At 44.5% G+C, this 21038-nt stretch overlaps 1 protein-coding gene across 8 annotated transcripts in view; it reads right to left on the bottom strand.

The window, feature by feature from the left end:
- LOC109851967 (tensin-1) overlaps positions 1-21038 on the bottom strand; it is a 162613-nt gene that overhangs the window by 90463 nt on the left and 51112 nt on the right. For 6 of the 8 annotated variants that reach the window (XM_020422621.1, XM_020422648.1, XM_020422714.1 and 3 more), the window contains exons 2-3: positions 18529-18637; positions 17910-17947 (exon numbers count right to left, since the gene is read on the bottom strand). In XM_020422621.1, the coding sequence (XP_020278210.1) occupies positions 17910-17947; positions 18529-18637 (147 nt within the window). Of the gene's footprint in view, positions 1-10454; positions 11216-17909; positions 17948-18528; positions 18638-21038 lie in introns of those variants that run through there. The other 2 variants (XM_020422677.1, XM_020422696.1) reach the window with 1 other exon arrangement.

Raw genomic sequence — 21038 nt, 5'->3', positions numbered from 1 at the left:
TCTAAGCAAATAATTGTTAACGCAAAGACTCAAATAATTATATGGAACAGCTTGTAATTATGCAAAATTCTCTCTCGATAGCTTTTGTGAAGTGTACGCGGTGATATAATTGTATGCATATTACAAGCGCGCAATTCACTTTCGTGAATTTGCAATGTTATTGTTCCTGCGTGGTTGCGATAAAACTGGATGCGCACGTACATACACACACACACACACACACACACATGTGCGCGTACAAAGAATCAGAAGGAATGAGCAACCGCAAAAGCGAATTCCTTATTGCATCACATCGCTTCGATTTATCGTCGATCGTAACTCATCGACGTCGGACAAATGGCAATATTTGCTCAAAAAAGAGACAAGTTTCGCGCCGAGTGTTAAAGCCGTATTTAACCCCCTGCGGTTCGAGGGAGCGCGACTCTGTAATACTTGGAACGTGTCGTTAATTTAACAGGCGGGATCGTCGTCGGCAAAAGAGGCCGGCACGTCGCGCGTTCGTGGAATTCCACGAAGGTGTACATACGTTGCGATTGTCTAGCCGTGACATTAACGAATTAACCGGGGGAGTAGACGATCGCTGATGAATGGCAAAAAGCCTTTCTGCGAAACCGACAGCAACGAATTCTTCTTCACTCGTTACTCTACAGCTTATGAAGTCGCCGGACGTCGATAAGTGATTTACGAGCGAAAGTTCAAACGCGCGTGTTTCGCTTCTTTGGTGGTTCGTAAGATTTCTTAAACGCCCGCAATTAATGTCAATCGAATCGTGAGAAATGTCACGACGCCGGAGAAAATAGCGAACAGTTCGTGCGAAAAGGATGTCAAGATTGAGACATTCGTCGTGCGCGTAATCTGCGCGTAGCTTTCAAGTCTTTTGCTCTGATGAAAGTTGTTGTCTGACCATATCCGCGCGCGCTACTACTTTCTTGGCATTCGTTTTTCTTCCGATCTTATACAATCATCGCGTAGATTTCTATTTCTATCTTCGCGTTGTTACGCTCGATATTATATCCCCGACAAATTCTTTTTCCGCGCAACAAATTGTGAAAAACAACTACGAAAAGTTATTTCGAGTCTCATTGTACGATATATGAATCTTTCATTGTGAAACACATCTCTTCGGGGAAAACGTTTAACAAAAGCGTTCAATTGTCTCACACAGCCGCGCATTTATCTCCGTCGCATTAATGACGCGTGAACGAATTCATGTTGCAAAGTATATCGGGCGAACTAAATTCATAACAATATGTGTGTCGCCTGGAAACAGGAAACACACGCTCGGGTTTTCAACCCTCGGGGGAAGAAGTCTACGCGCAATTATTTGTCACAAAGCGACGAAAGAGTTGAACGGCTCCGCGACTCGCGCGCGCGCGCGCGCGTCGGCCTTGGAACGCGTTCCTCTTTTTCTCCCTTAAATCCATCCGTTCCGCACGCGGACGTACGAGAGCGTGACAGGCGGCGTGAATCCTCGCGCCCGCCGACACTTGTAAACGCGACTTTAAGAGCCTGAGCGAGGCGGGGTCGAGAGACAAAGTGGCCGCGGTGTAACGGCCGCGGCTTGGTTACCGGTTTGTCGCGCGAGAAATACCTACCGTGAGTCACGAACACACGTGCAAAACCGTCGCCGTGTGCATCTCTTGCGCATGCATCTCGGTCGCTCCGAGGCTGATCGCCTACGCACGCGGCGACGACGACTTGAGCGCGCGAAACGCGGCGGCCCTAATCGATACGTGCGTGCGCGTCCGTCGAACCGCGGATGATCGATCATCGTGATTATCGGCACGCCGCCGGGACCAACGATGACGAAGCGAGGCCCGCTCTCTCTCTCTCTCTCTTCCGGGGTTGAGAGCGGGGTTGAGAGCGGGGTTGAGAGCGGGGTTGAGATGAAGACAAACGACGTTGTTAGGAGACGTTATATCATTATTTTTGCAACTCGCGAAAATGGCTCTGTGAGAAGTGCGTTTCACTATGAATAAAATTACAAATTCTCATCGTACATTGCATCTCTCTCGTTTGAATAACAATTGCATTGTTTTTTTCTATTTTTGCAACGATCTGGTAATTTTTTCTCATTACAAAAAAGTAGCTAAAGGTAGATATATTTACGCTTGCACATCAACCCCCGATCTCTTCGCACGTCGGATATGACGTTGTTCTATCTGAAATTATCGCTTAAACTCTATTTACGACCGCCACTAATGCCAGTAAATGTCATTACCACTTCTGGCTGGAGTACAACAATTACATTATATATGTACTAACAAACGACTCACAATAAATACTTTGGTTATCGGCTTAGGCAGAGTGGTATCTTAATATTTATGAGCATATACCGGAGCTACCTATCACGCTCTGCGCGAGCTCCTTTCTCTTCTCTTCTTCCTTCTCTGTGAGATCCGGTCTCTCTCGCTCGCACACCTCGCGGGATCTCTCGCGGAAGCCTATCGCGATATCACAGAGTTGCGTTCGTCGAGCCAAGCGTGACTCGTAATGAAAGTTTGCAATTAGCGGGCTACGGCGCTGCAAGGAGTCATGGATAATAAGAAGCCCGACCTGATCGGCCATTTGTTAGGATCTTTTAAATAACAGCCCCACTCTCTTCTCTCCCCGTGTGTAGCTCGAGGTGATACACCGGGTCGGTGTAACGTTACCGTACGCACATATTTCGTATCGCGAATGAAATCTCCGCGAGCAACAACAACCGTCTGCGTCCGTCTCGTTTGTTTCTCCTTCAGTAGTTTGAGGAGAAAAAAAATTGTTCAGTAAGGTATTTATTTTTATTGTTATTTTGGAACACAAACATATATTGTGAGCAGTTACGTTTAGTGAGTCAACCTGATATTCTTTATTCTTTGCAAGTGTTAATTATTATGTGTATATTTTATAAAAATATATATTTTATTAAAAATAAACTACTATATATATATATATATATATATATATATATATAATAAACCAATTTCGCTTGAGAATGTTCCAGAGCAAAATTGTTTCTGGATTTATCTGCGACATCAAATCTTCGTCAGTTTATGAGCGTAAGCGATCAAAACGAACAGATCACACACAAAACAATTTAACGCGCTTAGAGACCGTCCATCGGAGCATCAGAGACTGGTACTGTCAGTCCGCTGTCAAATTTCGTGCGGCCAGCTTTAGTACATCCTGGGGGCAAGGCGATTCATTACTCGACCAGTTTCAATCTAATTTATTCACACGGTACTTCGCGTTTGTTTTTTCTCCCCTTTCTCTGTTACTACCTCCTACGTTTGCCACGGAGCGATCATTGGCTGTTACATGTTGGCGAACGCCGATATGTGTTTTATTTATTTACGACTCGCACAGCCATGAATTCCCGACGAAATCACAAAAGCACCAAAAGTTCTCCCTAACCTGGCGAACTTTTCACCATGAGGAGGAAAGAAAAACCGAGAAAACCGTTTCGAGCCGAAGTTATCGGCGAAGCTGCCGAAGCGATCCGGGAAAAGCTCTCGGACGTACTTTCTCTTCGCTTAATCGCTTAACCGCCGAGCAGAAAGACGTCTCTGCGCAGAAAGTTAACGGCGGGCTCGAGACAAAAAGCCCCCCGAAGTACATACTCCGCTTAACGGTCGATCGATAAAATGCGCGAATGGCGGACAAGCGAACGTTTCTCTTGATTCAGCACGCGATCTCTTCGCGAGTATTCGTTTCTTCAACTCGACTCGAATAGCGCTCCAACAGCACAATCGTGAATCTCATTAAATGAAAAAGAAAAAAAGAAACAGCGCTTCGCCAAATTGGGGACCGCCGCTCTCTCAAAAGTCGTACATCTCAGTCGGTTGAATGTCGTCCCGCGAATGCGAGATAAATTGATTGGAACTAATTGATTGGAAAGAATTATATTCCAATAGCGGCAACAGTAAATTCAGCGCGAGCTGATAAATGTGTAAAAAGTGAAAAAGAAACGGACTCTCGGATACGTCTCGGCCACGTGTTTGACGCGACGCAAAAACAAAAAAAAAAAAAAAGAACGCCACGGAATCACGAGCGTATTTTCTCTTTCGTCGTGCCGGGCCGCGCGCGATTCGATGCCCCGAAGTGTTAATAATGCTAATGCATTGACCTCGAGCAAGGCGTACTGGCGAGGCACATCAATATTCATTAGCACGGCTCGTCGTGCGCGCCGAATAATTGCGCTCGGCCCGCGCGGTCGGCGTGTAACCCACAAACCCACAATGCTTGCGCGCTCACGCAGCGCGCAAGTTTTATGCTGCGTGTAAACTGCGGGCCCGCATCTTCTCGCCCGTTGAAAGAATCATTTTCGCCATCATCGCCGCGTATTTGCGCACACCTGCGACATTTCGTTCCCGACATTATATCGCGACGTCTGATTAATGACGAACGTATCCCGTGCTCATTGAAGCGACGTTCCACAATAGCGCGCGTTCCAATGGACGAGGCTCGTAAATCCACGCGATGAAACGATTCTGTCTGTTTGCAATCGGCATTGTCCACTCGCGACATTCGGCAATTTAAATTGTACCGAAACGACCGATAGTTGACAGCCATTAACGGGAATAATTCTCTGGTGTAAAGAAGCGTCAGAAATTAATTTCGCCACTCGGTCGAAAATGTCTCTGACGCTTTGTCCTCTCATCGCTTAAGAAATCAATTAATTTCAACTCAACCGCAGACGTCATTTCAGTGTACGCGCAGTTGCTCGATTTTTGCAAAAGTCTAATTAACAAAGACCACTTCATCAACGGGAAACAGGTTGACACTCATCAGTGATGACGTTACAATTACGAAACCGGCTCGAAATGAAAGGCTTAAAAAAAAAAAAAAAAACAACCGGTGAGAAAGCGCTGAAATCACCAGATACGCCCATTCCGCGCCCTCTTCGTTACAATTTATTTACTGATCGTAATTATCCCAATTCTCGCGGCGAATCCCCGAAATCCTGCAATCCGGTTTTCGGAGTCGAAACACCTTACTGTGTATGTCGCCGCGATGCCGAGCGTGGCGAATCAATTTTATGCAAGTTGTTTACGAGCTCTTTATGAACGGATCGAGCGCGAACGATTTCGAAAAGAAGAAAGAGAAAGAGAGAGAGAGAGAGAAACAGAAAAAAGAGAGAAAGAGAGAGAGAGACAAATCGTAAAACGTTACTGCCGGTAATCCGAGGTTGAACTCGGCAAAAACCACCATCGGGTCTTCAACTGCTCTCCGACTTCATTCACGGGAAACGGCAGACACTGCGTCGCGGTCGGAGAATGCAGAAGGAGAATCGAAGAGATTTTACTGCAGCGCGCTCGGTGTCTTCGATCGAGCTGCAAATAAACGTTTTACAGCTTGTTCGCAAATGGGGATTTGTCTTCCGGCCGCATCTATTGCGTTTCGGAATATTCGCTGTTCAAATATGTGTTTTCGGAATTACCTTGAACATCAGACACGAGCAAACACTCGAGCTAATCTGTAAACAGTCGTCCTCCTCGCGCTCAGGTATCCTCTTTATTCTCTCCCTGTGCTGTATACCCTAATTATAAATGTATCAGGAAATTCAAAGAAAAATATTTAACATATCGCAGATGTTCATCAGAATCTCATTTGACGTGAATGGTAAAAAAAAAACAAAAACAAAAAAAAAACTGACTTCTCGTCGCTTCGTAATACGAAACTAATGAGAGCTCTAGCTCGAGTTAGAGAGAAAATCAACTGCGCTTTTCCGTTTTTCGATTTTCGCGCGCTTTTTGCGGTCGGCTGACCAGCGCGTTCGACTTTCCCGGCGCGTTTCCCACCTTCTCGCTCTCGGAATATCCAACTTTCGCGTATTACAGTACGTATCCTAGGAAAATCCCGTTGTTCGCGAAACTTTGTCTCGGTCGCACAGTCCTGCGGAACACGTTCAGGAATTTGGGACGACCGCTTACGTCACGCGGTCGACGAGAAGATCGCGATGACGTGAACACTAAATTCGACGGTGGGGTTCTTCGGGGCACGGGAGAACGATTATTAGAGGTCGTAAAACTGGTTTTTCGAAATCCTCCTGGCGCCGAGCGACGACGACGGCGGCGGCGGAGGTTTGCACTCGCGTGTTTAATTCACGACATTGTGTCGCGCGCCTAATCCGGCGGACACGCTTGACTTCATTCAATATTCCATTTCTTCGTTAAGCGTAAATAACGCTGGCGTCGCAACGATGGCAATGCGCGGACACATGTGTTGCGCGTGTCGTAACGCTATACAGCTGCTCTTTATCTCTCCGCAGACCGCGTTGTTACAATTAACTTCGCACCGCGCATTTGTAACGCTATAATTAATTGCGGTACGTGTATATATCAACGGGACATGGGGTATGTTTTAATCGTGTGTTTAGGAAGAAAGGTTAACCCGTAATGTGTCAGGTTATTCTCTCTCCTCTCTCTCTCTCTCTCTGAATATAAAACAATTTTATCTTTTAATTTAAAGATAAAATTTCATAAACCCCATTCTCGGAGTTTATGTTACCAAAACAAAAGATGAAATTTTATGAGATTTTAGTGTTTGTATGTCGTGAAAAAAAATGTAATAACAAGAAATGTCATATAAAATTACACAAGTGTAATAAACGTACGCTTAAAATAACGATTATACGACTGGATGCGTGTCAGTCGAAAGTGTAGCTCCGGCTACGGTTGAGATAATTTCTTTTGCCGTTTCGTATCATCTGTTAACTGATGAGCATCATTAAAATATACATCAAAACAATCTCATCACACATCGTCCACATGTCGTTTCGACCATTTAATTCATGATACACGTGTCTACCCCAGTTGCGTGTGTACGCGACAGAATTCTCAGAAAGACTATTTCGGCGCGTTGTAAATTTTATTTTTTCGAGGAGAGGGGAAGGCCCGACCTTGTGGCGAGTGACGCCGCGCGTTCCTCAAATTGTTTTTTTCTTTCTTTTTTTTTTTTTTTTGGGCGAAAAAAGGTAACTCCGTGAAACTGCCGCCGTAGTCAATTGGTTGGACGATCGCGAAGGAACGAAAGAGCGGACGAAAAATCCTCCGGTCGAAGGAGAGGACACTCGAGAATCGCCCTTGAATGAGCGGATCCGCCTCCATTCTCGATGATTTGCGCTTCTCCTCATTTGCATGCCAATTAATTGGCCACAATTACAAGCGAATTTATGACACCGTGGATGTTCCTGTCACCATAATCCTCACCCGAGACACACCCTTTTCCGTCTTCTGCCCCCAAGTATCGCCGATGAAAAATTATCGGCGCTTCCACGATTCCCTTCGGCGGCCTGCATATACAATTTACTTTAACAAGGTGAGAAGCCCCGGAGAAATTACGACTTTTTTTGTGCGTGCGTTCCCGCCGTATCAGAAACGTTACCGTCCTTTGAGAGCACCGATAAAGACTTATATCACTGGCACGCAGCGATGAATACCCGTAGATCATTTGCATCTTTTAATTAAGCATCTGAGAGATCTGCTTCTACGTTCTTGTTGGTAACATTTACATTTTGTTTTTGCTCTTAAATTTTTGTTTCTTAATGCAAAGTTATCTCGCTTTTGTATTTTCTTTACTTTCACATTTTGATCTTTCCGTGTGTTATATTCCATACGTTCATCCGCACACTCTCCATCATTCAAGAATTAAGCGTGTGACGGATCTTCAAGGATCTACGTCATTCTTCATTGTGTGCTCACACGCGCATCTTCGCGCATGACAGTCCAAGGCCGGAGTGTCACTTGACAATCGCACTGTTCATTGAAACAAATTGCTATCTACACGATAGAAAAATGAGAAGGACCACCGCTATCTCACCAAAGAGGTTCTCAATGCTTTATGCGCGACGCCATTAAACTTCTGCTAAAACATTTTGATTAAAAGTTTAAAACAAAATATTTCACACGCATTATTGTAAACTTCTATTTTGCAAAATATCACAAGATGTTTTTCTTATTTTTATTCAATTTCCATCAAATGTACGCGTGACCTCAAAATTTATGTAAAAAATTTCACTGAAAGTTTGAATTTTCAACGTGAAGACAAAGCGAAGTAAACGATTCAAAAACAACATGTTTTGAAGTGATATGCAAACATACGTTTCTTCAATGCCGAAGAAGATAAGATCTGTAACACATATCCGGTAACGGAAGCAAAAAAAACTATTGATTTATACTTGCCAACGAAGATAACGTATGATAAACAAACTATTCGCCTTTCGATTTTGTCGTTGCACAAGAGTTCATTTCTCTTGTCTCTTTGTGGCTGGCACGTTGCCAAAGATACTTTATCGAAGATCAATCTGGCTCGCGCGCACAATGCGTATTCGACAGTCAGATCAAAAGTTGCCCGAGCTCCGGACACACCAAAGAGAAACCGAAAGAACGGAAATCGCATATTCTATCCTGTCTTTGTTTTTTTTGTCTCTTTTTGTTCCATCTCCAGTTGTTTTTCAAACAAAGCTAAACTCACAGAGAATATATAACGTGGTAATATATTGAGGAAAAAAAAAAGTCTTGCTTCGCTTGTGCCGCATGCAAAAGCGGTACTCTCTTCGACGTGCAAACAGAGCCGTACCTGTGACGGGCCGTTATCTAATCGAGCACAGGCCTTATCGCTTCCCCTTGCCGTCTCCCATTCAAATATTACCTCCCTGGAATTGCGAGTCGCTGCGTCAAAAATTACGCTCAGTCGCGCGACGCATGCGTATTCCGAACTTTACAGAGAGTGTTTGATCATATATAAAATGTTCGCGGGTAAGTATAGATGCGCGCATGCGAGTATCTCGTTTAAGATACAACGCGGTTGTTTTGAAATTACTCGGTAATTATCAAGATCCGCTTGTCTCACATTGCGCGTCTAGAATATATATCACTCTTCTTTTTATCGTGTTCGCAGTTTTGCGAGATAAACATGCGAATCAAGAGATTGCGCGTTATCAATGTTTTCCGTTTGATAATGTCAAATGCGTGCGCGGTGTTAAATCGCGCGCACAAATCTTTTGATATTAAATCTCGCAATTCAACGTGTTTACTTATTTTGCAACTTTGTGCGGGACCTGTTTATTTATGCATCAATAGTGGGGGTAAGGTGATAACAAAAAAGAAAAATTAGAAATTAGAAAGAGATTATATTTCTCATCGTTAAACATAAATAATGTGATAATATGAAATTACCAAATACACACATATAATATTTGTGCGAATTTAAAGTTCTTCTCGAACAGTAAGTAATAATAATAATTTTCAATATTTTTAATCATTTTACAACTACTACATTACTTGATGTTAATGCGAGTAATTTCATCCACTTGAATTAATTCAAACGCTTCCTCGGTAATTTCGATATTACAGAAATTTGCACCGTTTTGCCAGGTGAGACCGCAATGCACCTCACGTTAACACACACGACAGTTCTTGGAGCGCACTTTATACCTAAACTGCTTTGCTGTTCTTGAACCGTCGTTGAGCAACAATCGTTGCGGCAGAAATCGGAGCATTTACTGCCCGCGTAAACGTCGCGGAGTGCATCCGAGAGCTACCGTCGGGAGACGACGTCAGGAATTTCTCTCTTCCTTGCTAGAAGCTATATACATACGCGCCCGTCGCGCCAAGCGTCGAATTTAGAACGCAACAAGAAGAAATCGCGACGAGCGATACGGGGAAAAAGACGGGCACAGACCAACGGAAGACAGAGAAATTGAGGGAAGAAGGAGCGCCATTTTGATACATAACAGACGTTTGCATTGCACCGGAGCATTTGCACATCCGACGACAACGAGAAACTGCTAGTCACAAGTGCGAAAAATGCAATGAGATTTTCCCCGTTTATTTTAACGTAAAATAAATATTTACATTAAATGTGACATTGTTTCTTAAAAGAATCAAAATTAAAATTTTTTTAAAGACTCAAATATAAGAAATTTAATCATTTTATTTCTAATAATTTATTTATATAATAAACGATTAATTTATTATTTTTATTTAATCTTAGATACATTCAATTAATGTACATAAATAATTTTCGGATCTTTAATTAATGTAAAATTGTTCTTTACACATTTTTCTTCTTTACATCACGCATCTGCTTTATTTTCAGACATGCGATGTCGCATCAGCAAAATTCTCATTTCACAGCCGCACACCGTGATTTCTTATCAACTGTAATCGCACATCGGTACAAGGATCAACATCAAGGTTGACGTGCCGAGAACATCAGCATCAAAAAGGATCTACTGAGTGCCACGACTTCTCTCTTTGGGAGGCTGTTAAGAACCCCGAGGATCACCTTGAGCCAGACGGGATTAATTCGTGATTCGAGATCGTCAGTCGAGAACGAACACCGTGATTTAAATATCTAAAGCACATATCGCAGTGAGAAAAGAACGAAAGACGTAGGACAAAAAGAAGCGATGCTACAAGACATACAACTGGGAAAGAAAGAGCGAAAGAAATCATACGCAATGTGAGTACCTCATTGGTGGAGCCGTGACCGTTCATCTTGCCGTCACCTCTGGTATCCCATTACCGGTCTGCGGCGAAACGTTCCGAGGATCGTTCACCTCCCTGCATCGGTACTCGAATATGGCGCATCTTGTATACTCGGCGTATACGCGCGCGCTTAGCGCGCTTCCGCGAGGACTCGCGATTTTTGGTTGCAAATTCAAGGTCGCCTCCTCCCCGTCGTCATTAACACCGAGTTCGACGACCTCCGCTCGGAAATTTGCATCGATCCGATGGGTGGCGAGAGATCGATTGCGATGACCGGTTGTTCGGCGCAGGCGACTTGTCTCCTTTACGAGCTGAAGAATGCGAAGTGGTCGAGCGTTCTCCAAGGAACCGTTGTCTCAAGTATCGGCAATTCTCCTTAAGAGCATTTACGACGAACTTCGCGCCGATCGATCTACGTGGATTACTCGTTACCAGTCACAATGACTAAACACCAGACGTGCAGTTTACATCAAGAGAGAATCGATCTCCCATCATCACTGATTCACGACACGTTCACATCGCTCTGATTGTTAAGATCGTATGCAAAATAAATCGTTAGCGTCTCACGGATCGTTCGAACGGATCGCTTCAAGAACGAGTTTTTTTATTTTTTGCATACGTTGTAGTTTTCGAAACCGATTTCTCGCCGATTTTCACGCTTGTCGTGGACCGAAATGGAGCAAGAGTCGCGCTGCGCGCGATGGCGAATCGATCTTTCCTACGTCCTTCGCGTCGGAGCGCTCTTCGCGGACTGGAGAGCGCCGCGGCGCGCGTGCACGGAGCCCATCGCTATCGCCGCAGGTAGACACCCCACCAAATACGCTGCTTGAAAATTCGTGTGGCCGCGAGTTAATAACCCGTTCTCGTGTATAAACGGCGTGCGCGGGCGGCATGTGTATTCGTGTGCCAATCTTCTTGTAAAGGAGAAAAAAAGAATTTTGAACGTCCGGATAATTATCGACGAAAGTTCTGCAAATGCCAGAAGAGGGAGATAATATCTCGCGCATATTTTTAAATAATTCCAATTTATTTCGTAAATATGCACTTTGAATAAGAAGTTTTGTATACTCTGGCAGAAAACTATAGAGATAAAAGTGTACATTTTATATTTTTTAATGCGCGCGCGAGTGTGTGCGCGCTTCTTCAAAACATTTTAGCGTACGATTAAAAGAGTTTCGCCGTCACTATCTACACGGAGACAGGATGTGGCAAAAATAAAATACAACGAGAGTTGAAATTAAACATCTTTACTTCACTCGGTTACAACGTATTATCGCGAGCGATATCTCGCGAGCGATACGTTCGCTTCGCGAACCGAAAGCGCGCTCGCAAAGCAAAGCGCTGTTCAACCGGGAGCTGCCTACAAGTTTCATATCGTTGTTCGAATCCCGAAATACCAGTGGAAATCGATATGTATATACGTGTTTGCCATGTACGGTTTTGCTACTTTTCCAAGTCGCGTCGAAAATTGAGAATAAATGCAAGAAATAGCGAGAAGATAGTGGATGTTCAAATATAATGTTTATCATGTTAATTTTCGTCGCGCAGAACGGCTTTTTCTTGAAATATTACTAAAATCGATCTAACTATCAGATTCCTTAATCGGGGAAGAGAAAAGTACATTTTGTGAATATAAACTATAATAGATTTGCACGAGTTCTCACTGTGTAAAATTGTTATTTTACACATTATGTATTATTTTACACATTCTGCAAGCAACACATAACTCTAAAATCGCGATTGTGTTATTTGTTTGGTATATTTTTATTCAACGTTACTTCATAGTGAAAATTTAAAAATGGTTCGTATTAACAAAAGTTTTACTAAAATACACAATCAGGTCTACGTAAAAAAAAAACCGGATTATTAAATTCAAAAAGGTGTCAAAAGAAGAAATCCGTTCCGAGCCAGATTTTCTCATGCATACTCACAATTAGATGCAGCGAGCTCTGATCCGCGATCTCGATTGCCGATCACGACCATTATCGGTCATTAATCCGAGCGTTCAACACGCGACGTGGCACGGCGAGAGAGTCACGACGTGAGACAACGCGACATTTTTTCGCGTCTCGCTCGTTGCCGCTTGATCCTCGATCGATCGTTTCAGCCGCCACGGACTCGGTGGAATCCCGTTACAACCCTCGCACGCGATCGCATCGCGCTTCCCTTCCGCAATTCGAAAACGTGCTGCCGATGTATGTACGTACGTATAAATGCACGAATAATGCATGTGCGTGTATATGCATTTTTAAAGTCGCAACGTACGGCTCGAAATAATTCGCGTCCAACGACAAGGGTCGAGGTGTCGCGATCGGTTAACTCAACGCGTCTGTAATTCGTCGCTCGTGTGTGTGAATCACAATAATTATACCACTTTTGAACGCGTCGTCGAACGCGTGATTACGCTAATTATACACCATCGCAGCGGTGATCGCACGAGCGGATAGTGCGGATAAAGGACTTTGCACTCGCACGCGGTTAAAGTTCACGGGGTAAGGTGATTAACCGGAATCAGCTTTTCCTCGTAACGAAATAGAGAGATTGTCCGATTTTATTTCGCATATATCAAAGCAAACCGCTCGGGAAGAAAATTTTCCCGTCAAGAAAAACACGATCAGATGTGATCTTAACTCTGTCAGTGTGAAGATAAAAATGGTCGAAAATGAAAAAAGAGAGTCGAAATTCGTTTGTGAGTTACTTCGAATATTCAGCTTCGGTTGTTATACACACAGACGAATTTCCGGTAATCCCGATCAATCTTAACCAATCCCGAAACGTCTAAAGAGGAGTCACTGCTCCTCAGTGCGGAAGACTTCAGTCTCAAAGGGCAAATCGATCTCGCCACAAAGCCGATAATCCGACATCCTACCCCCGTCAAAGTAAACGAACATCATACACAAGCGTCTCAGACACGATTCGACCCTTCCCACCCTCGATTCCAGCCCTCCGCTTCTCCATGCGCTCTTACCCTGCGGAGGTCTCCCGTGACCCCGCGTTTATGCGAACACACACCAGCCCTCCTGCCTCCTTCGCCTAGCTTCTCTCCCGACCGACTGCCATCGTGTGTATACCTGGTCTCTCACACTCGTCGCGCAAGAGAATCTCTCGGCGCGCTCGGGTTAATATCAGTGCAGCCGCAGATGCATCGCTGCACTACCGTGCAGCGCTCAAGAATACATAGGACTAGGGAGTCAGCAGGCGGCGGGAAAGAAAGGGGAAACGACGTCGTGGAGGAGGGGCCTGTGCCAACGTTACCCGCCGTCTGGTTTCCCCGGTTCTTGTCGCCTGTTTACAATCCTGGAAGACCGAGTCTGGTACACACGGATCGCCGGTATCGCCAGGTATGGCAGTCAACGCCGGTTTCGTACTTGACGCGGTTTGCAACGCTCGGACCGGCCGATGCACCGGTGGCCGGAGAAAAGCCCCGGGACGAGGCACAGGGCACTAAAAGGGCTCGCTGCGGAGAGTGTTCTCGGGTGCCCCGACCGGCTGCTGCTACCAGCCGCGAGCGCGGTGAACACAAGAACTCACTGCGGGGTTAAGGTTATACGGTGCGATGATGCTTCGATTATTCGCACGGGCTTCCGATTGCGATATGGTTTACCCGGAGCTCTGCCAAGCGCTCGCTGTTGCAGTCGTTACATTTGTAAGCGTAGAGTGTTAGTGCGTAATTCCATTATTTACTGACAAATTATCCGCTATTATTAGGAGACTATGACGTATATCCTGAGATTATCTCGGATTATACGGGATCTCTCTCGAGACGTGTACGAGTGTTTCAATGGATCTTTCGGTTAGGGTCTCAACTCCTTGGACGCTCTTGGATATCTTGTTGTTTTTCTTAAATACACGAAATCATTTAGATTTCTTTTATACGCTCGCACGTTCCGAAATAAGAACAAGGGAATGAATTTTTGATCAGCCAAGAACGCTTTTTTTATTTTGAACAAAAAAGAGATGAACCTCTCGGACTCGCGACATGTCGATATTTCGGAAGAACGTACGAGAATGCGGCGATCGTCAAGCGTATGACTTTCGTATGCAGCTTGACACAGCATACGAAGACGTGCGAAGATTTCGGAACAGATAAAAAAAAAAGAAAGGAAAAACACATCGGATCGGGGTAAGAGGAAAAGATAGTTCGCGCGTAGAGACGCTGCGAGGATCGTGCCGTGACCTTCGATCTCGAAGGAAACCTCGGGTTCTCCATATCCGACGAATGATGTCGTTCGTTAGCTCCGTTCCATTGGCCAGCGATTCTCAACCCGATCTACATGGAATTCCAGGAGGAACACGGCGGCGATGATATCAATACGCGCGTAGAGATATCCCCTCGGCGAGGGAGGCGCGCGCGCGCCATATCTCGCGCGATATATACCATTGTTGGCCGCACCAACATCCATTCTCTGCGGGTACACTGTTCGCTAAAAGTTCGAATAAATTGTTGGAAGAAAATTCGTTTCTGGCAAATATTCCAGAGAATCACACTGTGGGTCTTATCGTCACTGGGTGTAACGTGTATTTTTTAAAACTCACTGATATTTTCCGCAAATTGCGTTTCCGCTTATTTATCTAACCGAGGTGTTGAAGTGCGAAGAGCGTCACGGTCGAGCAATATGCTGAACATGCTCAGCACGCGATCGTTACTTACGCCGCCACCATAATCCGAGGCGGTTATATCCGCGCTTCTCCGCGCAACGGAGAAGAAAATCGAACGACTTGGCTTAAACGGCGATTCCCCCGCGTTGAAATATAAACACGTTCTCCATGAAATAGAAGCTTTCTCGCACCAATAAAGTAAACACGCTCAATAAAGACGGGCTCGTTACCTTTTGGCTCCCGGATCATTTGCCCACGCATCGCAGGGAGATAAAACCCGCCGCACCGGAATTCCATGTGCGTCACGTTTGCGCCGTGTGTTTTGAAATTCGAATCAGGTTCCGGTTCTTTCCAGGAGCCGCACGGGCCCGCACCGGCGGAGCCAATGCTCGTTCTTCGCGGTATTGTTGTTGTCGTCGACCTCTTCTTCTCGTCCGGCGATATGATGTAATTCGCTACACGCGTCTCCCCGCGGTTCTCGAATGAAAGGACTATCCGTACCGCGTTTCTCGTCACCTTGAACTTAAGACACCGTGTAGATATCGATATACGAGACCACACGCGTGTGTACATACATATATATATATAAGTCTCGCTTCTAACGAGTGTGCACGCTTCCCGCCAGTGGCGTAGAAGAGAGGAGAGCTTCGCTTCATTGAGTTTGCATTGTGTCACGTGAAGAGTCGAGGATTGTCGTAAAAAAAACCTGGAACTCGACAATCATTGAAACTGAATGATTGACGACGATGACTTGAGGAATTCACAATTTTGTGTATTTAGATTTTTATCAACGAATGAGAAGTATTTTTTTTATCTCGACTGCGTTCCTTAATTTTAACTTTCTTTAAAGTTTACTTCATCTTTCGACATTATTTTTACAAGCGATGTTTACAATTATGCGATATTTATTTGTTACCGCGAAGAGGATGTTGAAGATTGTTCTGCCGCGGGTGAGCGCGTAATAAATTCTTACTAATGATCGTGCGTTTTGTACATCAATGAGCCAATTGCCGCTACAGGCTCGCCGATACAGTTGACTGCGTAGATCTTGGCAATTATCACCTCAGCAATCAACACGATATTATTAGCTCGTTTTTACGGTTCCCTAATATTTTTCTAGCGTGCACGAAATGTCATTCGATCGCGATCGTTGAGCACGCAGGCAGCTTTGAACAGGCAATCGGAGAGTTTCGGAGCAACGTGACATTTTGAAGAAATGGCGCTTGTAAATTCAATATAACCGTCGTCGCAACGAGCTCTACAAGCGTTGTTATAAATACAACTTCGGTCGTGTCGTTCTAAACTCTTAGAAGTTTGTTACCCACTGTGTGTGTGTGTGTGTATGTGTATCATTTACACTGTAAGAACAAGTTTTATCTTGCAAATTATCGCAACAATTATGCGTTGAGATAAAGGTGAAATGCGTGCGTAAACTATTTCCCAGCGAATGTATGATCGACCAACAAAACGTTTAACATTTTTTTTTTTTTTACCAATCCACGAAGCAAATTGCCTTCGTTCCGCACAGTCGAACGACATCCGCATAAAGCCGGGGGATTACACTTTCCGGGCGTTACTCCGCCATGATCCTAAGGTAACGACAAGGTTAATCCGCCCCCTTTCGGGCAAAGAGTACCGCAACAAAGCGGAACAACCGCGCCCGTTGCTTTTACCGGAGGAAGTCGTGCACTTTCGGTACCGCGTTTCGGTCCCGCGTGCACTCTTCTCTCTACGTCTGACGTACATACGTACCTCTCCACGTCCAGTTCGCGCGCGTCGTGACGTTCGTTCTCAGATCCGACATAAAAGCGCGTACTGGAAAACGCACGTGTGAGAGTACGTTCGGGCTCTCTCTTCTTGCGCCGAGCGTGACATAGGAGTACTTGGAGGAAGGTAAGGCAAAGTAAGGCTCGTGCCCTGCCCGGTGACTGAACCCACACAGCATTTCACTTAAGGAGCGCACACGTATGCGCCGGCACACGTGCGCGCAAACCGGCGATCGCACACACTCGCGAGACCGAAGAACCGTTCGAAGAACCGAGAAATCTCATCAGTTAAGATATCGATGCACTTTCCAAATTGGGTGGAGAAAATGGGAGAAGCTACTTGTTAATCTCCATGCTGTTTTGCTATAGCGTTATCGACTCCTAGGCCGTGAGAAGAGCGATTATTACCGCAAGATAGGCGCGACGTAGATTGCAAAATATATATTTACGTTGCATTAACGGATATATTAAACTTTTCAATGCTTGTAATACGTTTCTCATTGACGCGCGTAATTTATCACATACTTAGGTAGAAACCTTTAAAAGGATTCTTTCATTACTTTCTATTATTAATCGTAAAATTGCGTTGTTTGTTTGCAAATTATGCGTAAAGAAAAATTCAGGACGCAACTTCCTACTTTACATTATTTTACTTCAAATGTCGTTGCTTTGTTTTGATATTTCAAAATAATTTTTGTCCACATGTACAAAAGAAATTAAAACCGACGCACGTAGTACGCTGCTATCTTGGTTTAGCGTATCTCGAAGGCTCGAAGGGTTTGTTTAAGTACCAGGAAGTACGCGCGGAAGAGCGCGCTCGGATGGAAGAGGAGCTCTTCATCATACGTGGAAGTGTGTGCTCTTTGCTCCGGTCTGTTATAAACCTTCCGAGAAGCAGCGCCTTGATTACGAATGTCGCGCTTAGGAGAAGTGACATGTTCACGACAGCCTAATCGCCGCGTTTGCGTTTGCGGAACGCTCGCACGAAAGAATACTTAAATGCAAATTATGTGAAAAAAAAAAAAAAAAAACAAACAAAAATAGTGTAAACTGGAGAAATGAGATCACGTACCTTATCCTCGCACGTCTTGTGGCAGATGTACTTGCAAACTGAAACAGAAAAATCGTTATACGAATAATGCAAGTTCTCACAGTTTTCCCGTTTCTTCGTTAACTCGAATATAACGCGCGAAAATCACGTGTATCACGATTACAAATTGCAATTCTGATAAGAAATAGTAAATAATTAGTGGAGCTTTGTTTGTTCGTTAAAACGATTATTATACAAAGCATTATAATCATTTCTTCAATGATCCACGCGTCACGATAATCTACGGTAATCACGTTAATTATTCGTTTGATGCGGACGCGGTGCGCGTGATCAATTCGATCTGACTTTCACGCGCGCTCGGCGTATACGAGAGTGCTTTTCGGCGTTAATCATAGTAATCATCTCATGTAATCTGGAGCACGGCGTTGGAACGTAATGTCAGTAATGACGCTAATAATCATAATAACAAGAAAAATATGAGAGCCCGAGTTTTGAGCCCGCGGCAACGTTTCTAACTGGCACTTTCCCGCCAAGCAGAGGCTTCCCTATCAGCGATTGATTCGAGAGTACTACCGACACGATGAGAGCCAGCTGTTACTACCGACGAAAGCCCTGAAGGGGAATGATGTTATCGACTCACCTCTGCAGCAAGAGGCTTGCTTGATCACCGCCTGGTGGCACAGATGACATGGTCGAGGCTTGCGCAGTTGTTTGGTGCGGAACACGTGACATTGGGGTTCAAAGTCGCTCTGAAACACATAGCAAAAAGAACTTAATTACCAAAACGATTGGCTTTGACAAAAGAAGCGTCATCGATTGGCGCCGTTTTGCGCTTTTTACGACCGACTTTTTCATCGACGTCGATCAATTAGGCGCAAGAACTTCTCAAGCGATTAACCTCATTGGACGAGGCGGCATTTATAAATGAGAAGCCTGTTCAGTGGCATTCGAGAGAGGGAAAAATGTTCGAAACGAGGTCACAGATCTTAAACCACAGCCGTAACGACCGACTCAGTAATGCGGTGAAATATTTACAACCGAAATTATGAGTTTGGAAGATCGACGAGGTCGATGTTTGGGTGTTTTGAATAAACAACACGTTCAACGTTAATCATTTGGACGCGCCTGGCCCAGCAAACACAAAGAGTAACAGTAACGTAACATTAATTTCTTACTCAACAATGTAACTGCGATGTAACATGCCTCGTACGTAGCAGTTACATCGTTGAGTGGGAAATTATAACATTAACGTTACTTTGTGTTTGCTGAAGGGTAGAATGTCAGCGCGAAACATATGAATTATTTGTATATATATAACAGTTCGGAACCAGAGGAGATATTTGATGACTTGTTGTCACTTAATAAATGTCTCCTCTTCCCAAACAAGAATTCTAACTATATGGGTCAATACTGATAAATAGAAGCAAGATATTGTATGACAAAAAAGCGGAAGTCTGTGTAACTTGAAAAACACAATAAAAGTTTCATACATTCGTGCGGACTAATATTAATGTTGCGTCCGACACAAAAATAGACTTAAAAGAGTCGTGTGGAACTGGTGCAAAAAATCTAAATGAACTAGAAAATAACAAGACAGAAGTATATATCATATTGCATGCAACTGTAACGAACTCATCGCAGGATGTGAAACGTCAGAAAACAGCATCACATGCGTGATATTTGCCGTCTCGCAACGAGCTCGTACAATTAATCACATAACAAACCGGGGATCAGCCTCGCTTAATCACTGCTCAGATAATCCTCCACCGAGCGCGAGCGGCAATTATAATCATTCTCATGTGTGGCTTTTCTGCGGCCGCAGATGGAGCGAGGCGCTCTCGAGCAGACGGCCGGCGCATAAATTGAGAAAACAGAACAGCCATTCATTAGGATCGCGTTTATCCCCGGATGTGTGTTGCCGGCGGTAAGTTCGCCTTCTCTCTACGACTTCAGTACGACAGTCAACCTGTTAACAGTACTTAAGCCGGTGCACAGTACTCGGTCGGGAGAGGCAGTTCGCAAAGTTATGCGCAAATAAGCGCCCGAGGCCGCCGGCACCGCATCCTCCGCCGGAGCCCAAGACTCCGATTACGAACACGCGATCCGAATGGAGCTCTCTTCCCCGAGGAAGGCGGATACCCCGTCTTTTCACCCACGTCGATCGAATCCCCGGAGAGGAAAAACACGCGGATTTGAATATGAGTTACCGTGATTATGCCGGTGAGATTCGCGCTCCGTGAAGCACGATTTTACAATCTCCACGTACATGTACTCACAGATAGTTCACATAGAAATCCATATAGAATTCTCTCGGAATAAAAATTTTCCGATGCGTATAATTCTAGCTTGAGATAAAAGGTGTTGTAGAGAAGATAGAGAACTAGCAACGGTTGCAATGGTATTTTGTTATTCAGAGAGACTCGCATTTTACCAAAAAAATAAAAAAATAAAAAAAAAATAGAACATCTGGAACTACGCAACATAGAGATAACGCAATGTTGCACACGCGCATATCTTCATTACGGTTTGCGAAACTCGCGAATAGGTGAACGCACGTATGTACACTTTTCTCCCGGCGCGAATGCTTAGCGGATTTAATCATCGCACGTGCGCAATGCAGCAATAAAGTGTTTTCTAGCGAGCCGTGTAATTGAGACGCGAGAAAAAAAAAGCGCAGCGCGCTCGGGAGAAGAGAGATCCCACGATGAAATTCGCACGATACATATCGCGTCGTTCGTTCGCCGCGCGAGACGAAAATTTTTTTTATTTTAACAAACTTCGACCGGCGACGAAAGTGTCGACACGGATTGCAAAATATCGGACCATTACCGTGCCGCAATATTTTATAATTATCGGTTTTATCGGTGCCGCGAGGCACACGCGCGATGAATTATTATAATGTTGTTACGAACGGCTCGAGCGTACGTACACAACCTTTCTTTATTGGACATTATACGCTGCGGCACTTTCTTCTTTCCGTCGTCGTCGTCGTAAACGTCACCACATGCTTACATTTTTTTTTTTTTTTAATTAAACGATAAAACACATTCGTTATATCGCTTGGTTTTTCACGCCGCGGGATTTGATCGATGGACGCCGCCGTTTCGTCGAAATTCTGAACTGGTTTATCGTCACGTAACGATATATAGG

Source organism: Pseudomyrmex gracilis, unplaced genomic scaffold, assembly GCF_002006095.1.
Source record: "Pseudomyrmex gracilis isolate BER0280 unplaced genomic scaffold, ASM200609v1 scaffold_1, whole genome shotgun sequence".
In the NCBI taxonomy this organism is placed as follows: Eukaryota; Metazoa; Arthropoda; class Insecta; order Hymenoptera; family Formicidae; genus Pseudomyrmex; species Pseudomyrmex gracilis.
This window is presented reverse-complemented; position numbering and strand designations above follow the sequence as displayed.